Source organism: Neophocaena asiaeorientalis, unplaced genomic scaffold, assembly GCF_003031525.2.
Source record: "Neophocaena asiaeorientalis asiaeorientalis breed wild unplaced genomic scaffold, Neophocaena_asiaeorientalis_V1.1 scaffold501, whole genome shotgun sequence".
NCBI lineage: Eukaryota > Metazoa > Chordata > Mammalia > Artiodactyla > Phocoenidae > Neophocaena > Neophocaena asiaeorientalis.
Genome location: NW_020172678.1, coordinates 1,430,819 through 1,452,650, shown reverse-complemented (window position 1 = coordinate 1,452,650; position 21,832 = coordinate 1,430,819). Strand labels below are relative to the sequence as shown.

Sequence of the window (21,832 nt, the reverse complement as noted above, 5' to 3'; positions counted from 1 at the left end):
TATTGGCTGTTCACATTGCCATATGTATGAATTGCCTATTTATCTTCTCTACTCACTTTTCTATTTGATTTCTTTTTTTTTTTTGCGGTATGCGGGCCTCTCACTGTTGTGGCCTCTCCTGTTGTGGAGCACAGGCTCTGGACACGCAGGCTCAGCGGCCATGGCTTACGGGCTAGCCACTCCGCGGCATGTGGGATCTTCCCAGAGCGGGGCACAAACCCATGTCCCCTGCATCGGCAGGCAGACTCTCAACCACTGTGCCACCAGGGAAGCCCTGATTTCTTTTTGATTAATAAAAGTATTATATGTATTCTCTATTGGAGTCTGCCATATAGCAGATATTTATTCCTAGTCTGTGGCCCATCTTTTTATTTTGTTTCTGATAATTTTTAATATACAGAAGCTGTCAATATTCTCAAACATAGCATTCTTCTCCTTGGTTGTTTGTACTGTCTCTTTCTTTTTACTGATTTATTAAGGTGTAATTAACATAGAATATCAGCATTATTTAAAGTGTTTGATGAGTTTTGATATACTAATCTCATGTATATGCTAGTGAAACCATAAGCACAATCAATATAATGAACGTATTCATCACCCTCTAGAATGTTTTCATACCCATTTGTAATCCTGCCTTCCCAATTTTTCCCAGGCAAGTCCCAGGCAGCCCATCTTTCTGTCTTCCATATCCCTACTGATTATCTGTTAACTTTCTCTGTCAATTATTGAGAGAAGGATGTCGATCTCTGACTTTATTTGTGGATTTGTCTATTTATCTTTTCCATTGTATCAGTTTTTGCTTCAAATATTTTGAAACTCTTATTAGGTGAATACACACTTAAGATTATTCTAGCTTCATGGTGAATTGACCTTCTTATCATTATATAATTGACTCTCTTTATCCTTGCTAATATATATATATATTTTGCTCTAAAGTCCACATAGTCTGATATTTATGTAGCCACTCAGTCTTTCTTTTGATTCATTTTTCATATATATCTTTTTCCATCGTGTTACTTGTAACCATACCTATATCATTGTATTTAAAATGGGTTTCTTATGGACAACATATAGTTGGATCATGTTTTTTATCCAATATGACAGTTTCTACCTTTTATTAATTAATGTGTTTAGATGATTTATATTTAATGTAACTGTTGATATGTTTAAATTTAGGTCTACCTAAATTTAACAAATTTTATTATTTGTTTTCCCTTTTTTATGTTCCTCTTTTACCCCTTCCCTGCCTTCTTTTCAGATTATTTGAAGATTTTTTAATATTTCATTTTAATTGATTTTGGCAGGGGGTTTGACGATACTTCTTTGTGTATCTTTAATTTAATGGTTGCTATTGGGATTATAATATACATAGTTAACTTTTCACAGTTTGCTGAGAATTTATAATTTTACCACTTCAAGTGGAATATAGATATCTAACCACTATAAAGATTTCTCCCCAGTTTATGGTGTAGTGTCATATGTATTACATCTACATATGTTGAAAACTCTGCCAGACATTGTTTTAAGTTTTTATTTCAACCATCAAACTAGTCTGTTATATATATATCTAGATATTAGCTACTTCTGTTGCTCTTTATTTATTCCTTAAGTTCCATACTTTCTTCTGGTATCATTTCTTCTGCCTTGAAGGATAGAACATCTGTTAGAGCAGTTCTGATGGTGATGAATCCTCTATGTTTTTCTTCATCTGAGAACATTTTTATTTTGTCTTCATACTTTTTTTTTTTTTTTTTTTGCGGTACACGGGCCTCTCAGTGTTGTGGCCCTTCCCGGACACGGAGGCTCAGCGGCCATGGCTTACGGGCCCAGCTGCTCCACGGCATATGGGATCTTCCCGGACCGGGGCACGAACCCGTGTCCCCTGCATCGGCAGGCAGACTCTCAACCACTGCGCCACCAGGGAAGCCCTTTGTCTTCATTCTTGAAGAATATTTTCACTAAATAAAGAATTCTGGGTTGAAGTTCTTTTCTTTCAGCACTTTAAACTGGCTGCTTCAAAGATTTTTTCTTTGTCTTTGGTTTTCAGCAGTTCGATTAAAAAAAAAATTATCTCATACCTGATGAACTTGAACTGTACTTTTGCTGACTTACATAAGCTGAAAATATAATTATTTTAATAAAATTTTAGGATATCCTTTGGGTACAATTTTTAGGATAAATTCTAGTATTAAACTGAAAAAATGAATCTCTAAATTTTTGAGAGATGGCTGGGACTTATTAAGTAAAATTGTATAGAGCTTCCATTTACCTAAGCTCTAATTTATAGATATCAAAATGACATATTTGATTGTTTCACTTTTGTCTTTTGGCAAAATGAGTAGCTATCATCTTTAAAATAAGCCTCCTTTTAGATATTCCCTCTGAAGCTTAAACTGAGACTATTCTTATAGTATTTCTGCATGTTTACATTATTTTTGTCATGGATTCAAAAAGACAGGCAACTGCCACTATTTAAAAAGATTGTTAGACTTAAAATCAGAAACAATCGTTTAATCCTTTTGAGCGTCAGCTTTCTCATTAATGAAAAGGGGGAGATAGTGTTAGCATTAAATGACTGTGAGAGTTCTTTGAAGAGAAGTCTGAGATTCATAGAAAGCACCGTAGGGAAAACGGCATAACATCCAGTGTTTCTAAGCTGGGACCCAAAGAATGAGGGTGGAGAAATGGAAGGATAGTCATTTGATTATATTTTCAAACTACACATGCTGTGTTTTTTCCTTTCTTTCTCCATACTCTCCCTCCCCCAATAATTTGGCCTATTAGAATCTCAAGAGGAGTAGTGAGTAAGGATAGCATGAATTCTTTAATCCATTCATACTTTCCACACTCCATCCCCAACCATGTTAAGAATTGATCTAATCCAACCATCTGCTTCATTTGACAGGTAAAGAAATCTAAATAAAGAAATCTAAATAAGATGAAATAATCATTTCTTACAACTTGAAATTATGAATCTCTTGGCCTACTTTATGTCTGTATTTGTTTCTATTTATTTATTTAGGCTGCTCTGGGTCTTCCTTGTGGCACGCGGGCTCTAGAGTACACGAGCTCAGTAGTTGCAGCGCACAGGCTTAATTGCGGTATGTGGTATCTTAGTTCCCCAGCCAAGAATCGAACCTTGGCCTCCTGCATTGGGTGCATGGAGTCTTAACCACTGAACCACCAGGGAAGTCCCTGTATTTGCTTTTAAATGAAGGAATTCTCACTACATGCCAGGCTGTCCTTACATGCCCCTCCTTTATTTGGCAGATGCACATGGTAAAATATTTTCTAAACTATAGTGAAGAGCACTTAATGAAAAACACAGATCTGTTCCAATTTTTCCACCCTCCCAGTTATGTCACAGAAGTAATCACTTTAATATTTTTTAACTTTTGAGTTCTTTTGAATATTACGATAATAACTTGTAATGTAGCTAGTCTGAACTGAGATGTGCTATAATTGTAAAATAGACACCAGATTTTGAAAACTTAGTGTGAAAAGTAATGTGAAATATCTCAGTAAGTTTTATATTGATTACATGTTGAAATGATGCTATTTTGGATATATTCATTTAAATAAAATACATTATTAAAATTAATTTTACCTGTTTCTATTTGCTTTCTTTTTAACATTTTTATTAGAGTATAATTGCTTTACAATCATGTGTCAGTTTCTGCTTTATAACAAAGTGAATCAGTTATACATTCTATTTGCTTTCTTAAAGGTGGCTGTTAGAATTTTTCTTTTTTTAATAAATTTATTTACTTTTATTTATTTATTTTTGGCTGTGTTAGATCTTCATTGCTGAGTGTGGGCTTTCTCTAGTTGCGCCGAGCGGGTGCTACTCTTCGTTGCAGTGAACGGGCTTCTCATTGTGGTGGCTTCTCTCATTGTGGAGCATGGGCTCTAGGCGCGTGGGCTTCGGTAGGTGTGGCCTCACAGGCTCTAGTGCGCAGGCTCAGTAGTTGTGGCGCATGGACTTCGTTGCTCCGTGGCATGTGGGATCTTCCCGGACCAGGGATCAACCCCGTGTCCCCTGCATTGGCAGGCAGATTCTCAACAACTGTGCCACCAGGGAAGCCCCTAGAAAATTTTTAATTATACATGTGGCTTACATTTATTGCTCACATTATATTTCTGTTGGACAGTGTTGCTCTAATTAGTAAGCATATATTTCCCTTAGTTGATGTACCAGGTTTTACTCATGAGATATCTGATCCTAGACTAATTCTCATTCCTTTTTAAAGGACTAGGAAGGTTTTTTTCTGGGAATTCTGAGGATTTTCTTTTTCTTGGTACTCTAAAATTTTACAAGCATACAACTGGATTACAAGTAGGTTTTGTTCATTTTGCTTAAATAAGTTCTTTTAATTTGTGTCACTCTTCAGCTCTGAGAAATTTTCTGGTAATACTTTTTGGATTATTTCTTACCTATTTCTGAATGAGAAAAGGTCTTGTATGATATAAGATCTTGTATTGAGTCTCTGTTTCTCTGTAATTCTCTCTTCTGTTTTCCATCCTGTTGTCTTTTTGGTAGTGGTCCTGAGATAACCTTTTCCTAATCTTTTGACAGTATATTAAGAAATAGGGGGGAGATAGGCAATCATAGTTTTAATTGTCTACAACTCTTTCTTGTTTTCTGTTCTCTTATCATAGAAGCATGTTCTACCTTTATGACTGGTATCTTTTTGAGTATCTGTGAGGTTAAAAATTAGATTTGTTTTTAAATTTTCCTTTTTGCTGACTTATCTCTTTCTTTTTCAGTCAGTGGTTCATTTTGTTCAGGGCAGGCTTCTAGAAGGTGAAGCATATTTTAGATAAGGAGTGTGTGTAACCAAATGTGTAGAAGCAGAAATGCAAAAAGCTTCCTTTGGGAGCAGTGATAATCCTATATTTGTAGTACTCTGGGCATAATGAGGCAAGGGTCTGAACTGGCATGAATAAAGTGAGAACTGAAAGAAAAGAACTGAGTAATTATGCAAGAAAAATAAGTGTAATTGGGAACTGATTTCTCCACTTTAAAAACTCCCACACCACCCTCTTATTGAACTCATTGTATCCTTCCTTGTAATATTACTATATGTATATGTCTTTCTTAATAAATTGTGACTCTTCGAGGCAGGGATTGTATCTTACTCATTCAATTTTTTTTTAGGTATTTATTGATCAACCACTGTTCCAAGTACTGGGATAAAGCAGTCAGCAAAGACAGAAAATCCCAGCCCTCAGGAGCACTTAATATACTTGCTTTTATCTTTCATAGTGCTTAGGATTTCACAATGCTAGGGATTCCCAAGGTTAAATTTATTATTTAACCCACCTTTATTTTTTATTTATTTATTTAATTAATTTATTATTTATCTGGCTGTGCCAGGTCTTAGTTGTAGCACGCAGGATCTTCGTTGCGGCATGTGGGATCTTTACTTGCAGCATGCAGGATCTTTAGTTGTGGAATGTGGGATCTAGTTCCCTGACCAGGGATCAAACCCTTTCCCCCTGCATTGGGGGCACGGAGTCTTAGCTGCTGGACCACCACGGAAATCCCTTAACCCACCTTTAAAAAGTAATATTAAGATGGTCTATTTATCTGTTTAGGTGTGTTGCAAAATGTCTTCTGATATTAAAGTCTTCTCTCTTTAACTTTATACAAAAAATTATTATGCATTCAGATTAAACTAATATCCCTTACCTTATTTAGAGGTAATATATATCATTTTGATGTAATGGAAAAGAGCATCACCTTGGGAAGAGTCCAGGGTTCTAGTTTGGCTCTACTGTTGAATAGGTTTGCACATGAACTTTTACCCTCTTTATCTCAGAGCTTCATATTCTCATATATAAAATAAAAGGTTGGTATCTTTTAGCACTGACACTTTGTGGGACAAAATTTTCATTTCTATGGACTTTGAATAATGTTGTGGCTAAACCATCTAGTACATTTAATTGAATGATTGGAAACAAAACTGAGAGCTGTCATTTCATATGTTTCACCTGAGTTATAATCAGTGACTAAGTATTGTTTTTTTCTCTTTTACAGACTTGGGTCTGGATCAATATACAATAAAACGCTTTGATGGAAAGGTGAGTGAACTATGATACAACGTATATATCCTGTTGTTTACTAAGAAGATTTTTAAGTTCCTCTAGAATTATTTGTGAGAAATTTCTGAATACCTGTTTGTCTTATCAAAAAAGTTTGTTGTTTAGATTGGGAGGCCTGTAAGTGCCTTCAGTGCTTCTACAGAAAAAAATCAAGCAGAAGGCTCTTCTGTGTTTTTCCGTGTAGGGTAATACTGATGGGTTACCCGCTGTATATATTAAGGGCTAATTCAGTGTATGTTGACATTTGAATTTTAATTCAATAGCCATTATAAAGGTTAACAAGCCCCCCAATATTACATTTACATTTCTTATAAAAACACCTATCTGATTTGACCTTCCTTAGGCTTTGATAGTATATAGCAATAATCCTAACTAGAAAATTACAGAAGTCCTTACAGCTTTATAACAATTATGAAGAGCACCCCAAATTGCATATAAATTTGCATTATACTTACTTTCAATTCTTTATTTTATGCCTGAATAAATCATATAATAAATCATTTAGTATAGAAAATAAAACTTTCAATTTTATTATCTCAAAACAGTCAGTTAAACATGTTTACCCCTTTCAGGCTGAATTCCCCGAAAAGAAAAAGAAAATATTACACAGGGTCAGAAAGAAAAGTAAAAGGTCAATTTTAAAGAGGAGGAAGAAAGCGCAGAAGGAAGGAGAGCGAGTCAGAGATGGCTCTACAAAGCTTAAAGAGAAGGAAATCAGAAGGAAAATCATGAAGTGGCTGGAAAAGGCAGGATTACAAACAAGGGTCTAGGTGGGTGGGTAGAAGTCAGGGTTAGTAGAAACTGATCTTGCAGGAATGTGTCAATCCTGCATCCTTATGTAAAACTACATGTACTGGTAAGGTGAAGATATAAGTGCTAAGGTCTTTTGCACAAGTAGAAGGAATGAGTGGCTGCCTTAAGAGCTGCGAGATCTCAGCCAAGGCTTCCAGCCTAAAAATTACCTTTTCTATTCAGGTGGCACCATGCCTCCATCTGTGGGTATCCTCTTTTTAAAGTCACATATTCTAAAAGAAAGGAAGAACAAAAAGAAAGGGCATTTAGATGTTAGGAGATCCAGGTTTAGAGTCCTGGCTCTGCTTTGGTGCAGACCAATCTTCTCTCTGATCCTTGGTGCCTCTGCTTTATGTATGATAAAATACCTTATCCATGTGAGGGGTTGCTGCAGACATTGACGTCAGGGTCTGATTTCAGAGTCTTTGGCAGGTTAGGTCCCTGTCTTATCTGTCTTTATGTCACTCAGAGTCCAGAGCATGCCTGGCACATAAGAGGTAATCAATAAATGTTTGATGACTTGGAAAAAAATCAGTTAGTCACATATTTCTTGGAGGTATGACTCATTATACCACTAATATCTTATTGCAAAATCAATTTTACAGATCACTTTTTTTTTTTTGGCTACTGAAGGAATCCAGAGTAGCATGAGAATTCAGTCCTGTCTCATAAACCTGAAAACATGTAAGGAAGTTGAATATGTGCAAGTTAAACAGCAATTTTACATGTTAAAAGGGGAATTTCCATTCCTAGAGAGCTCCCGAATATAAAAGTCCTAATGGTAACTCATGTTTCATATGTGCTGTTTAATTTTTTCCTGTTTTGGCCAGTACCTGTCCACTTGATCCTAAAAATTTGCAACTTTTGGCATGACTGATGAGCTCCACGTTTGTTTCAATTGTATTAAATTTATGAGCTCTACATTTCTTATCATTTGTGCCATTTGCATTTTTTTTGATTTCCACTCATTTTTATGAAATAGCAAGAGTAAAATGCAGTAAAACATTAAAGTATTTGTGTACCCATCTTGCTATGGAAACAGAAATGGCAGTGCTTCTATGTTTGGAAGGCAATCTTAGCAGATTATAGTTGCAAGTGTTTATGCACTGAAGCATAAAATTCTGAAATCAGAGTAGGAAAGGCAAGATTTAAGGATATTAATGTATAATCTTTGAAAGTATGACCTACATGAAAGTCAGGCATATGAAAGTTGACTTCATCCAGGGGAATGGGTTCTGAAAGCAAATAGAGGAATGGGATACTTATATAAGGAGGTATAAAACTGAGCCAGTGACCCTGAGCCAGATAGCTTGTTCCCCTAGCAGAGTGCACAGATTTCCCTTTCATCCATGTTGTAATATGCATGTTTAATTCCTTTGCCAGGTTCTTCATTTAAGTCCTGTATTAATTTCTATCAAATATATTATTAAGGTTTTGTTTTGGAGTGAAGGTTATGTTTCCTAAATAGGATTCTTAAACTTAGTTCTCTAGTTTATATCTTTATGAATTGCCTTTTATTTCATATGAAGTCTAAGAAAGTAGTTTCTATACTGTTCTTATATCTTATATAATGAAGAGTACAAATTTCATTCAGTGTTTAATCAGTTCAGTAGTTTTTCCAGGGATTTTTGCCATGCATCAAGTTCTTCACTCGATAATTATAAGAATCAATGCTTATTCAACTGTCGATCTTATTTTCCTTTGGATCTTCATGACTCTTTTGTTTTCCCAATGAGAAAATCTCAATTCTTGAGTAGCAGTTTCCAGAGCATATAACTCCTAAGATAATATCCTGTTGAAAAAACAGATGTACATGGTAATTATAGTAAATTTCATGCATGATGATTAGAAATTAGTAGAAAGTTAACACCCTTGAGGAATTTCCTTTCAAACTTACTTTGATTTTTTTAATGGATAATTTTCTTTTTCTCTCGCTCTCTTTTTTTAAACTTGGAAGATGAACTAGTTATAAATTGCTTAGAGAAATATTTATTCTCATCCTCTTATTCCCCCATTGTTTTAACATTAGGCACACCATTTAATTAAGTCCATCATTTGACCAGTAAGAAACACTAGCTTATTTTATTGCCTTCTAGTTGAATTGTACTTTAATGCTTTTGTCATTGAAAGCAAGAACAAATGTAGAAGTAGTATCATCTTCCTGGGGTGTTTTCTCATTTGTACTTGAATTTCATACAAACTCCAGATACAAAATAGAAAAGAATGGCCCAACTGATATTGACAAATAATTGAACAGTTATTTCTTACTTTGATACTTGTCATCTTTTCTCCTATTCTTTTTGACTAGAAAATTCTCAAGAAGTAAATGAAACATTCCTGTTTCAACTGATAGTCTGTGAAACTGAATTTGATTAAGCAGTTGTTGAATTTGGGGGAAGATCTTTTTCCAGAGCTTATCACTGCCTTATGTTAATGTATGCTAATCCTTTAAGGATGCTTAGCAATTTCCTTTGTAGAAAAGTCTTGCAGTACCTTGTTATTGGCACTTGCATCATTTATGCATTTCACTATCTACCATCTACTAACACAGGCGTATTTCAATATAAAGAAGCTATAGTCAGTGACCTTTGGTTTTAAGAATATATTTTGTAGTTAAATGATATTTGTAAAAATATTCAGACTATGTTTAAAAGTTTAAAAACTTCAAAGCTTGAAAGAGTTCAGATTTTCTATTAGAGGATATTTGAAAATTATTATAAATAGAGTGTTAGCACTAGTATATAGATGGTAATACAAAATATGGTCTGGCTTTTGTTTTAGGGTAATATATCACAGATTTTTTAGAAATGCACTCTCTCCCTACATTGTCCATGCATTCTCCTTATGATTTGTTAATGCAGTTATTCATGAATTTTGGATTATTTCTTTAATGAAAACTATATTTTTTCCTGAGTTTAATTTTTTATCATCCAATAATTGGTCTATAATACAAAGCACCATTTCTAAGTGGAGCCTGTATTTTACATAATCGTCAAATATTTGTTCATTTAATCAGTTAATTGCTGTCCCGTATTGGTGTGGTTTATCCCAAGTGGTTTATACCCTTCATTATCCTGTTTCTCTTACTTCTCCTTTTTTTCCTCAGCATACCAAATATAGAAATTATGGTTTGTATTTTCTGTTCCTATCGCCTATAATAGACAACTTTCTCCATCTCAAACCCTACCTTTTTTTTTAAGTTACAGTAGAAAACTGCATGGTCTGGGTAAAATTGTTTCTAAGCAAAGAATACCAGTATTCCAGAGCTTTGATGTAGTCCTCTTCTCTCTTCTAAAAACTTTAAAGTTCATACTCTTCTCTTTTTTTTAATTTTTTTTTTATTTTTTCATACTCTTCTTTTAAGTAACAGTGAATCGCCCACTGAAACTAATTGTCCATCATTATCATTCCACCATGTATTTCTTTTTTTGGAAAATAGATTTTTTATTCTTTCCTTTCTATGAAGTTGCCTTTTTACCTAACCTCTCCCTGAACATTTCAGAAGTCCTGACTCTGGAATGAATTTTTTCATTATTTGTAATTACAGTCCTCTTAGGATCTCTCCTAATTTGGGAGAAAGAATTAACATGTGTTTTATTCCCATCTCCTTTATGATACTTAAAAGAATGTTTGTATACATGGAACAGGAAAACAATTTAAATCAAATTAAGATGAAATGGCCACATTGAGGTGAAAGAGATAAAAGTATGGTCAAAGTCTAGAAAAGGAAATACCAATTACAGTGTTTATAATAGAAAAGATATGCAGAAAAAAAGATGGAGCTGTAGTTAAAAAGCAAAGCTTGAATATAACAAAATGCTTTTAATTGCTTACTAGGTAAAAGTTCTTTTAAAAGTATTGGTAAATGAAGTTTAAAATTCCATTCTCTTTAAGGGAAAGTCGTGGTTCCCCAAGGGGAGTGTGGACACATTTTGTTTTCCTGTAATGTAATACTCTTAACGCTTTATTTGAGTTGTGATTATTTACTTCATATCACAGATAAAATATGAGTCTGGAATAAGGTCTAGTATTACTATTACTCCTTGACATGTATAGTAAGTTATGTGAGGGATTTCCTGTCTTCTAAGAGTAAATTGTATTGCGGATCAAACAAATGTAAATTGGGGGGGTGTTGCTGAAATTCTTATAGGATAGAGTTTGGTGAATCTTCACATTTATTTGAATTGCTTTAATTTTGCTCAAATTTTTATAGCAGGATTGATGTTCTTATGAATTCTGCATTGTTAATTGGGCACATCTCCCTCACTCTTTCTTTTGGTTTCCAGAGACTTGAAACCAGTCAATTCTAAATTCTTGGTGAATTGATGTATTTATTCAGGTCTTTCTATTGATAAATGTGAATGTATAGGCAGAATTTTTTTATTTTTGCTCCATGTCTTTTTGATCCATGTTTCCATTTGCCCTAAAAAGTGTAACAGATTCTAAGAGGATAAAGTATTTCAGTCCTTCGAGTGCTGAAGTTCTCCACAAATATTTTCATAATTATATATTATTTTAGGGGTGATAATTGAGCCCTTTTAAAAAACGCCATTAACATATCCACTCATTGGTTGTCAGTGGTTTATTTTTCCAGTTGAAAGTAAAATCTAAATGAAAAATGCTTGACTCTATTTGTCTCTTGAGGGAACTATTACTACTACTAATCATAATAATATGGAAAAGAAGAAGAGTTGAAGTTTTTTGAGTGTTTATAATATGCCAAACACTGTTCTAAGTGTTTATACATAATTATTCTAATCCACACAGCCACTCTTTTAGATAGCTTACTATTTTCATTATTTTACAAATAAGATACTAAAGTACATAAAAGTTAAGTAACTTTTTTTTTTTTTTGACCTAAGATCATACAGTTAGTAAGTGGTGGAGCCAAGATTCCAAATTGGTAGTCTGGCTCTAGAGTTCACCATCTTAAGGACTATGCTATATCACCTTTCATATAGCTAAGCTACTTGTCTGTATGATCTATTTGTAAATAGAAATTTCTCATCAAATATTTCTTTTATTTTACTAACTTAATGCTATTTGTGCGAGAAAGAACTTGCTATTTCACGTTGTTTTTGGTAAGAGTATTGAAGTTAATTTTTTCTGCTTTGATGAAGTATAGCTAGAAGCCAATATTAACCTGAGAAACCACATAGTGTTTCATTTTAAAGGAAGAAAACAAGAGATATACAAATTATAATGCCTGAATTTAGAAATTAGAATTTCAACTTCACTGTTATTTGCACCATTGTTTTCTCATATGCCATGAACACCACTTGCATTTTGAAAATGCTGTCGTTTTTTCTTTTTTTTTTAATCGAAGGCATCACTCTTAAGGTGATAACTGTCATCTGTATTTCGAAAACTGGATCCTGGCTCATTGTAGTCAAGATAGCAGAGAAAATAGTATTTCTGTTACAAACTAAACTATTTACTCTTTCAAATACTGATTGGTTGTGTGTTAAATGTAGAATAATTTGAATAGAGCTACTCATTATAGTTAGTCTTTAGACAAGCAAAAGTTTAAAATGTAATTACATTACCAAAATGAAATCAAGTACAGATTCAGCATTTCAGAAAATCCTTTGACACCTGTTGTAATTTCTTGTTTTATTTTTAGTCTCAAATTTTTTTGTCTCCCTTCTTTTCCATCCAAAGTTCTTTAAATTATTTTAAAACCATTTTCTCACTTTTCTCTCTTCTTACAAATTAGCAATTTTAGTTCTCTTTAATACACTGCAGTCCTCAGAAAATCTGGTTTTGGTGTCTGAAATATTTTGCAAGGGATTTCCAATTTGAGCATCTAAGTATTTGACAAGCTACATGTAAACAGTTAGTAGATGTAAGTATTCTGCATCGAATATGAAAAATACAAAATTATGGATTGCTGTACTTGTTAGTGTATAATAGCGCAGGATGAGAGAATGTGGTTTTAGATATAGACAATCCTGTATTCAGATATGGACACTGCCACATACTTGATGGGTAACCTTGGGCAAGAGACCACTTAACGTCTGAGTGTCAATTATCTTCTGTAACTATAAAATCAGGACAATAAGCAAAGTATCTGGCTCTACAAATTATAGCTATTTTGCATGACTTTCAGCCCTTTACTCAACTTATGAAAGGAGTTAGCTGCTATCATGTATGTTATCTTCTTTCTCGGTTTGTATGAAATGCTATAGAAAAGCATGTGCTCTTCATAATTGCTCTCTCCGTTGTTCTTTCCTTTCCAGTTAAATCAGCTATAAAAATCTCCTTGTGCTATCTCTGTAATGAGCAATTGGCCGGGATTAAAAGGCTAGTCTATGAACTGAAGAGAGACCTCTGGTTTGATTTCTCATATCTGAGCTGTTCTGTGTTCACAGTGATTCATCTCATCACAGTGCTGTAAAATCCTTTGGGTCTCTGTCACATCAGTCCTAGCCTTAGGCTTGTAAATTGTCAATAGCATATATTTTTCAGTCAAGAACTTTTATCATGCTACTAAGGTTGGTTTGAGAAGTATGATAAGTTCAGGTCAAATTTTATTTCACAGCCAGTGAAGTTTATTTGTTGAAAAAGAATCTTTAAAGCCATTTGATATATGAAGGTACTTTGGAGTGGTACCCAGCTGAATTAGGTAACTTAAACTGCTTCAACAGTGCCAGCCTTCATGATGGCTGGCTTTTTGTTACTAACATGAATAGTACTTTATTTAGTGCAACATAATTATGCAAGAGACCTGTTTCTAAGTAGTCATTCTGAACTCTTCCTTAGAGTAGTTATTAATCCTCTAAACTCATCTGAGTTTGGTTGCCTATATGTTAAATATAGGTGGTAAAGCAATGAATTCACCATGAAGTTAAAAAATAGTATATCATGAAATGATAGTGAGATACCCTTAAAGGAAACCTTAATTAAAGAAATGGTTTCACTACCCATGGAAGAACGTTAAGTGTTTGCTTTCCCTTTTCTTTAAGAAATAGGTAATTATTCATGTGTTTTCTTTTTATAGTAATGTGAAGTTTTTCTGTAATTGTATGTTTTATTTCGGCGAGGTTAGGAATTGAGTTATTAGGGTTTTTGTTTTGTTTTGTCTTACTGTACCTAGCAGATAATATATAAAATATTTTTATATATTCCTCATTTCCTGTTTCGGGTGTTCAGTGATTTTATTCCAAATCACATTTGGTCCTTTAAATGTTATAATAGTTTGTGATATAAATATATTTGATTTGGGAGTTTTTGTTCATATAATCAAACAATGTTATTTTTTTTTTCTTTTTCTCATCTTCTGATCAGGATTTCTGGCAGGTACTGACTCAGCAGCATGTGCCTTAAATTAATTAATGTTTCAAAACCCATAGTAACGCTTCAGGGACAAAGGTTCAGTGCATGTTCATGTCCTTTCCCTGCTCCCTTGAGAATGATTCAGTTCCTGTCACTTTAAATTAACAAATCTTTAATATGACAATTCAAACACTGCACAAGTCCTTGAGAATATAGTACCTAGCGTAATTTAAAAGGAAGTTTTAACATTATGTGTCACACCAAAGGTCAAGAAACTGTTTTAATCATTGTATAATGGGTACTCAGTTACTTGGGTCATTTAAATAGTCTTAGTAGAGATGCCATGTTCCTAGTTGAACTGTAGCAGGGATGTAACTTCAAGTGAAAAATTAGTAGTTTTTTTTTTCTTTTGAAATTTCTTAAATAGTAAATACAGATAAGCAGTTGCTTAGTTGTACTTTGCTCAATAAAATGACTTAAGGGGAAACAGATGGAACATTTAGAAAGACTTCATTATTTTGCTTTTTTGAGCTAATCAACAACTTTAAATGGAAAAGCAGCAAATACATGGAGAAAATCATAAAAAAGAATATATAGACTGTAGGCTGACAAAGGAGAATTTCAAGGACACGCCTAAGAAGTACTTTTCAAATTGATCTTTGAAGGCTTAGACTTCTTAATTATAGTTTATAAACGATTAAAATGTATTCAAAATATATTCATTAAAAAACATTACTCTTGCATTTCTTAATAAAAATATAAACTAAGCTTAATTAGAACATCCTTTGGTTTAAAATAATTAATTAATGAAGGTCACAAGGTGCTGTTTATTTTTATACATTGCATTCTGAAACAAACCAACAAATATTTAAATTACTGTATCAGAATAATTTATTGATAATCCCATTATCAATGTTTCTAATCCTGGAGATTTTGTTTTAGAATAGCTGTGGCACAGCCATCATGCAGAGTGCTAAGGAGTGTAAATCAAATGAGGTGTTAACACCTGTATCGAGGACAGCCACTTCCAGTTCTCTGTTTATGGCAGGACAGTTTGTAGGAGGCAGCTAAAAATTCTTCCTCTCCTTTGATAATTGTGTGGTTTAAGGCTTAGAGATTTAAAGACTTGTCTCACTTAGGTGTCCTTACTAGACAATGAGGAGAAGAGAAAAGAGGTAGGAATTGGTAAGAACTTGAAAGTCTCCAGAACCTGCAGCACTGAGTAGTCAACCTCTGTAGTTGACAAAGAGCATCAGTCTTCTTTAAACTTTGACTATTGAAGGTAGTATCCTTTGTTGATCAAGGATTCAGAATCAAGTTTTATTGTATTCTTAAGGATATCTTATTAATAAGCTTTTTATATTATATATAAAATAATTATATTTTATATTAAAAATAATAAACTCTTTTTCTTAGAATAGGTAGTGGAGGAATTGTTTATACTGGGTTCTATAAATATCACTCATTTTGGTGACACTAGTATAAATTGTTTAAGCTTCCAAAGGTCAATGAGCAGTTACTTTATACAAGAGGACTTCCTTGCTTGCTTCCTTACAGGAATTTGTCCTTTGCATGCTAAGTTCCTATTGCCTGTGGAGAGGCTGGAATCATTTTGTTTTTCTGGTAGCATAGTATGAGTGCTGTTCTTCAGATGCAGCTTATGAATGTTGTCAGTACTTATTATATTGCTGTGAGGAGTATCCATAATGTCTCTTTCCAGTCTCTGAGTTCCACCACTACTAAAGTCTGTTGATTTAACCCATGTGCTTGATTTTTCATCTTGAACAGAGAAACAATAATATAATCGTTAAGTGCTCCCAAGGAGGGTATAGTTTACTTGGCTGTCCCAAATATTAAGACTTCTATTAAGATGTCTTTAAATACATTTTTATTTTAGATTCTGTTGTGTTTGAATTTGGGATCATCTGTGAACCCATTTGATTTATCATTGTTGATTTGAAAGCATAAACATGACTAACCATTACATTTCCAACACCTTTATGTTTAGCTTTTCCATCATGAAACAAGATTTGAAATTCACTTTGATATGAGAGGACTTCATTCCAAACTAACTTCCGTTTTAAAATTATTTTAGCACAAACACTCTAGCATGTTTCAAAGTTACACAAATAGATTTCTATGAAAACCACTCAAAACATTTTATTTCTTCTGTTCTGGTAAAAATGGGTTCTCAACTGATATGTATTGATGACCTTTGTTTGCAGAGAAAGTGTGAGGATAGTTCTTGGTTTGCATATTTGGCTTTGCCATGGTGCATTTTTTAGAAGTTTTATATATAAATAAAAAGCTTCTCCAATTATAGATCAATGTAACATCTATTAATTAAGAAGATTATAGAGAATCATTACATTCTTTTAATGATACTCATTTTGAAAATGATTAAAATATACATTTGAACAAATCAGGGCATAAAAATATGATGTGCACCTACATCATTAACTAGATTTTCAACTTCAAGATAAATGAGCTAATACAAGCTAAGCCTCAAGATTAATATTTTACAATAATAAACTGTGTTTTGCTCCAAAAATATTCAATCTGCATTAAATTTTAGAAATTGCAAACAGTGTAGACACCTGATGTATTTCTGTGCATTTGATACAGTACAACATATAATAGTTCATGCATGGGTTCTGGAGTCAGACCATGACCTGTCTTGCCACTTTATAGCACTGTCACCTTGGGCTTCTTATTTAACTTCTCTAACCCTCAGTTTTCTCATCTGTTAAGTGCAGACAGTAGTATCACCTATCCCATAGAATTGCAGTGAGAACTTAAAGAGATAATGCAAGTGTTTAGCACAGTGCCTGGCATAGAACGTGCAAACTATAACTTTAAAATTCTTGATATGTCTTTAATGGTTGGTGGTATTCAAGGAATACCTAAAAATGTTTGATTTCAAAATGATTGAAAAATTCTTCTTCTAAAGGATTTCCTGGGAGATGATAGTTACTAGAACAGTGTAAATCAAGGGTGTGAACAGTGATCCTCAGAGTGAAACTCTTTTATTTTTGTTCTTATGGTGCATTTTTTCTTGTAATAATTTTTACCAAATGGGAGAAGGTGAAATACTATATTGACTTATTTTTCAAAATTTGTATGTGGGGTTGTTTTTCCATGAAGTGATAGGGAAGCCTTTTCTAACCCATGTGACTGAAACCAAGACTGCTGCTGAGCTCAGGACAGTTCTTCTCAGCACTGATTGACTTGAGTGGCCAACATTCAAAAGTAAATTCTTAGATTTGGGTAGCAGATAATCAATAATGACAAAATATAGATTCTCCCACCCAGAGCTGCCTTAAAGCAAGTTTGCAGGCATAATGTGGTAGAAACTAATAGAGTTGATGATTTTTCCCATCTAGGGTTTTGAGAACACCTCATCAGATACTGAGGACTGAAATAAATCATTTCAATAAAGTTATATCATTTCTTTGAAGTTAATGCTATTCCAGTAGACTTTTGAATTTTTATCATTGTTTTAATCAAATCTTCTGCCACTGCTTTTTTTAAGCATCTTCATTTGTATCCATATTCTCTTTAGCCATCTAGTTAATGAAATAGGAAAACATTTGCATTCTAGGTGTTTGGAGTTTTTCTCAGAGCTAAAGTGGTTAGAATGGGGACTGAAAAGAGAATGGCTTTCTGGCAGAGTGAAGTTTCCAGAATCTTAAGCATTCACCTTCCACAGTTTGTTGCACAGTAATTTGTGTTTGTTGCCTCAAATGCAATAATACCTTTAAAAAGTTTGGAAACTCTGAGTCAGAAGTAGAAATCATAAAGTACTGTAAATTAGAAACATCTCAGTTTAATTTTTATTTGACATATCCCCAAATTCTATCTTCTGGAAGTTCAGGTATGGGATGGGGGAAGAAAAATAACACATATTTTAACTGTGCAACATTTTCTGTTTGATTGAGAATAGTGTGATTGTTTAAGATTGGTATCTTACACAAGGCTTTGGCATCTGTCTGTACACCAACTAAATAATGAAGAGTGAGCATTAATTGCATGGGGAAATTGCTGAATTTTCTCTTTCTTTCTAACACCTGTTCTCCCTGCCTTCACCCCAACCGTAGGTAGAAATACTCTTTATAATTTGGAAATTATATGCTGAAATTGCATCTTTTGGGAGAAGCATATTATTATCAATAATTTGTTTTTGAAATACAACACAAGTACTTCTTGAGGGATTTAGATAGGCTTCGAAATGTATTTCAGCAATATAGAGAAATGTTAATATTAAAACAGTCAAATTATTTCAGTTTCATAAAGGATGACATCTTAATTTAAATAGTAAAGCTGCGTTCTTTATCAGATTTTCTATATACCAGAGATGTTTGGAGGTTCTAGATGATGTGTTAGCATCTATTTTGCTGGCATAGTGCATCAACTTCTACTAGATAGAAAAAAGATTACTTCAAACTATAGAACTTGAAAAGTGGATCTTAACTAGAATAAATAATGAGATTAAACTCCTAGATATGATTTTTCTCTTTGGCTTTATCCAGTCGAGTCCTAGAAGGCAAAATTATTGGCCCTATTTTGTTCAATCTTATTATAACAGGATTCACTGTTTGAGCACTGTGAGTATTAACAAGTTGGAATCATGTCTGGAATTCCCAGTCCCAGGGCTCCTGATGGTACCTGCAACTTTAGCCAGATGTTTTATAAGTTTTTGTGGTTGGTCAGAAACCAGAGTGTGAATGCTTCCGCACAAAGCCATCCTGGTAAAACAATTGAGGTTTTAGACTACCTGAGAAGTGTAGTAGTTACACATGTAATTGCTGATTTGCTGTAAGTTTACTCTTAAGTCTTTCTGCTTATCTAAAAAATTAAAAGATTCAGGATATGGTGCAGTTGAGATCAATACCAGGATTCTTATGAGGTTATTAACTTATTTGCCTGTACTTAAGGTCAGTAATTTGAATGTTTTAGTGATGTTGAGTCTGTAGGCATATTTTAAGTTTTAAAACATATAAGATCTAAGACCAAGTCATGTAAATGAATAGTAAAACAGTTAAATTTCATTTTAAGTCAGTGAGCACACTGCTTTGAAATACTTTGCATAGTCTTGTTCTCCAAAACAGGAGTAACGTTTGTCAGTAAATTGAATAGAAATTCTATTGTGAGCAGTTTACCTGCATTCCACTTTCACAGCCTTAACTTCAGAGTTTCAAGTGATTAGAGTAGTGTCTGATATGTAGCTTCTAAGATGCATAAAATAGTATAATGCTCTGTAAGGTATCTGCAATTATAGCCTCTTTTTAAAATACCTAGTTCTGTTTAATTTTCAGCATATACACTGAAGTAGTTGCTAGAACTTTACCTCAGGAGCTTTAATATAAGTTTCTTTAAATTTTTTTACTGAATGATATGTGAATATGTTACTTAATCTCACATTATATGGTCTTACAATAGAATTGAAATATTTTCTTTTGACTTTTATATAGATTTCTTCCTTTTAGTTTGTCTTATGTTTATTATTTATATTGAATTAAATACAAATCCTTGTGATAGATTTCACTAGTAAAAATGCATATTAATATAAATGTTCATTAGGAACAAAAAATATAAATAACCACCTCTGAGACAGTGAGAGAAAATGAACATTACTACCAATCTGCTAAGGAAGATTATGTTTTCCTTGCACTGTGACTCCATATCACCCCTGAAGTATATAAATGGTATTTGCTTAGGACAAAAATGACTTAAAATTTAGTCAAAGATTAAACTTTATCCAAAAGATTAAGTGAAGGAACAATTTACTTGACATTCTCAATTTGCAAAATTAAACACTGATAAGACTTTAGGAATAAGAAAAAATAACCAAAAACCTTCCTTCCACTCTCCTTCTTTGAATCTTGATTTTCCATTTTCACCATACTTCGGTGCTTTTAAAAATTTATTCATTATTGAACTCCAATATATCTATTTTCACAGATTCTCCTTGTGCCTTGGCTGTTTGACTTGAGGATATCATTTATGGTAGAATCAGGCCTTTGATTTAAGAATATCAGCTAACAAACTGTCATGCAACACAAAATAGTCTAAAAATTGGTTTCTGGTAATTCTCACTTCTTTCCAAATCTGGACATATTTATTTAATTCTCCTCCTAACTTTAAATAATTTGAGGGATCAAATATAATGGTTTTATGACAGTTTAGGTGTTTGTGATTAATATATGTCATGAATTTTATAACCGTTATCTTTGGAGTTTTGGATACTTGAAAACACACTTATAAATTCTTAGAGTTAATATTGATAGATAGTTGTGTAATCCTAAATGTACCTGAACTACTTTTTGACAAGTGGATGCCTCAGAAAACATAATGTAACTTCTCTCCCTGTCTCCTTCTCCCCCAACTCCAACTCCTGAAGCATGGAAGAACAATGTAGACCTTTACTAAAGAATTAGAAGACTGTATTGCACAGGGCACATCACAAAGCATGGCTAATTTAAAAGTCCTCTTTAAACATCGTTCTTTCTGGTTTTTATTTTATTTATTTTTAAAATTAATTTATTAATTTTTGGCTGTGTTGGGTCTTCGCCAAGTGCAAAGACCCAACTGAACTTCTCCGCTGTGCACAGGCCCTTTCTAGTTGTGGTGAGTGGGACCTTCTTATTGCAGTGGCTTCTCTTGTTGTGGAGCAATGGGCCCCAGGCACGGGGGCTTCAGTAGCTGTGGCGCACAGGCCTAGCTGCTCCACGGCATGTGGGATCCTTCTGGACCAGGGATCAAACCTGTGTCCCCTGCATTGGCAGGCAGACTCTCAACCACTGCACCACCAGGGAAGTCCCTTTCTTGCTTTTAAAGAGCTACTGCAAAACATGTATTCTCTGTCCTTTCTCTCAAACACATGTGTGCACATATGTGCTCATATGCTTTCTTTTCTCTGTTCTCCCAACTTTGATACTTTCTATTACTCTCTGGTCACGTCTCCTTCCTCTTTTTGGCTCACCTTTCCAGGGCCCCTTTTCCTTCTATATTTTTTCTCCCAGATGTCTTCTTCAACTTTTTCTTATGTAGAGCAATTTGACCTTCTTTTGGCCTCTCCTGGTCCCTGTAACTGTATTCAGTACAGCAGAGGTCTCATAGATAGCCCTGCAAACAGAAATATTTTCTCCTTTAGAGGACTAGGATTGCAAACATGGACATATCCTATTTAGTGCAGTAGAGTAGGGGTTGTCCTCCTGGAGACAATCACACTAACTGAATTAGCATTGGAAAGTGTCAGTATAAAATAGCCCCTATGGAGGTATGTTCTGGTAGTAATTCTCAATCAATATACAATTTAAGGTCTGTTCAGTGATGTCTTTATTATCTCTGCAGACTTTATAATTGCTCTAATGGTGGAGGTGGCTAGGCCTAAACTATGACCCCAAATGCATCTTATGCAGAGTCTCTCAAGCTGCATTATTTATATTTTGGAAAACAATCATATACTTTGCTAGTAATCGAAAGACCTTCAAAAGAGAATAGGCTACTCAAGTCAGAAGCTATTATAGAAGAGTGGATGCACACTTACATGGTAAATTGATTTTTTTTTTTAACATCTTTTTTGGGTTTTATTTGCTTTACAATGGTGTGTTAGTTTCGCTTTATAACAAAGTGAATCAGTTAATACATATGTTCCCAT

The 21,832-nt window shown here is 33.7% G+C and overlaps 1 protein-coding gene across 1 annotated transcript in view; it reads left to right on the top strand.

Moving 5' to 3' along the window:
* Nucleotides 1-21,832, top strand: part of MICU1 (mitochondrial calcium uptake 1) — a 223,853-nt gene that overhangs the window by 66,746 nt on the left and 135,275 nt on the right. Inside the window, exon 5 of the mRNA XM_024739749.1 lies at nt 6,041-6,084. Within this exon, the coding sequence (XP_024595517.1) occupies nt 6,041-6,084 (44 nt within the window). The remainder of the gene's footprint in view (nt 1-6,040; nt 6,085-21,832) is intronic.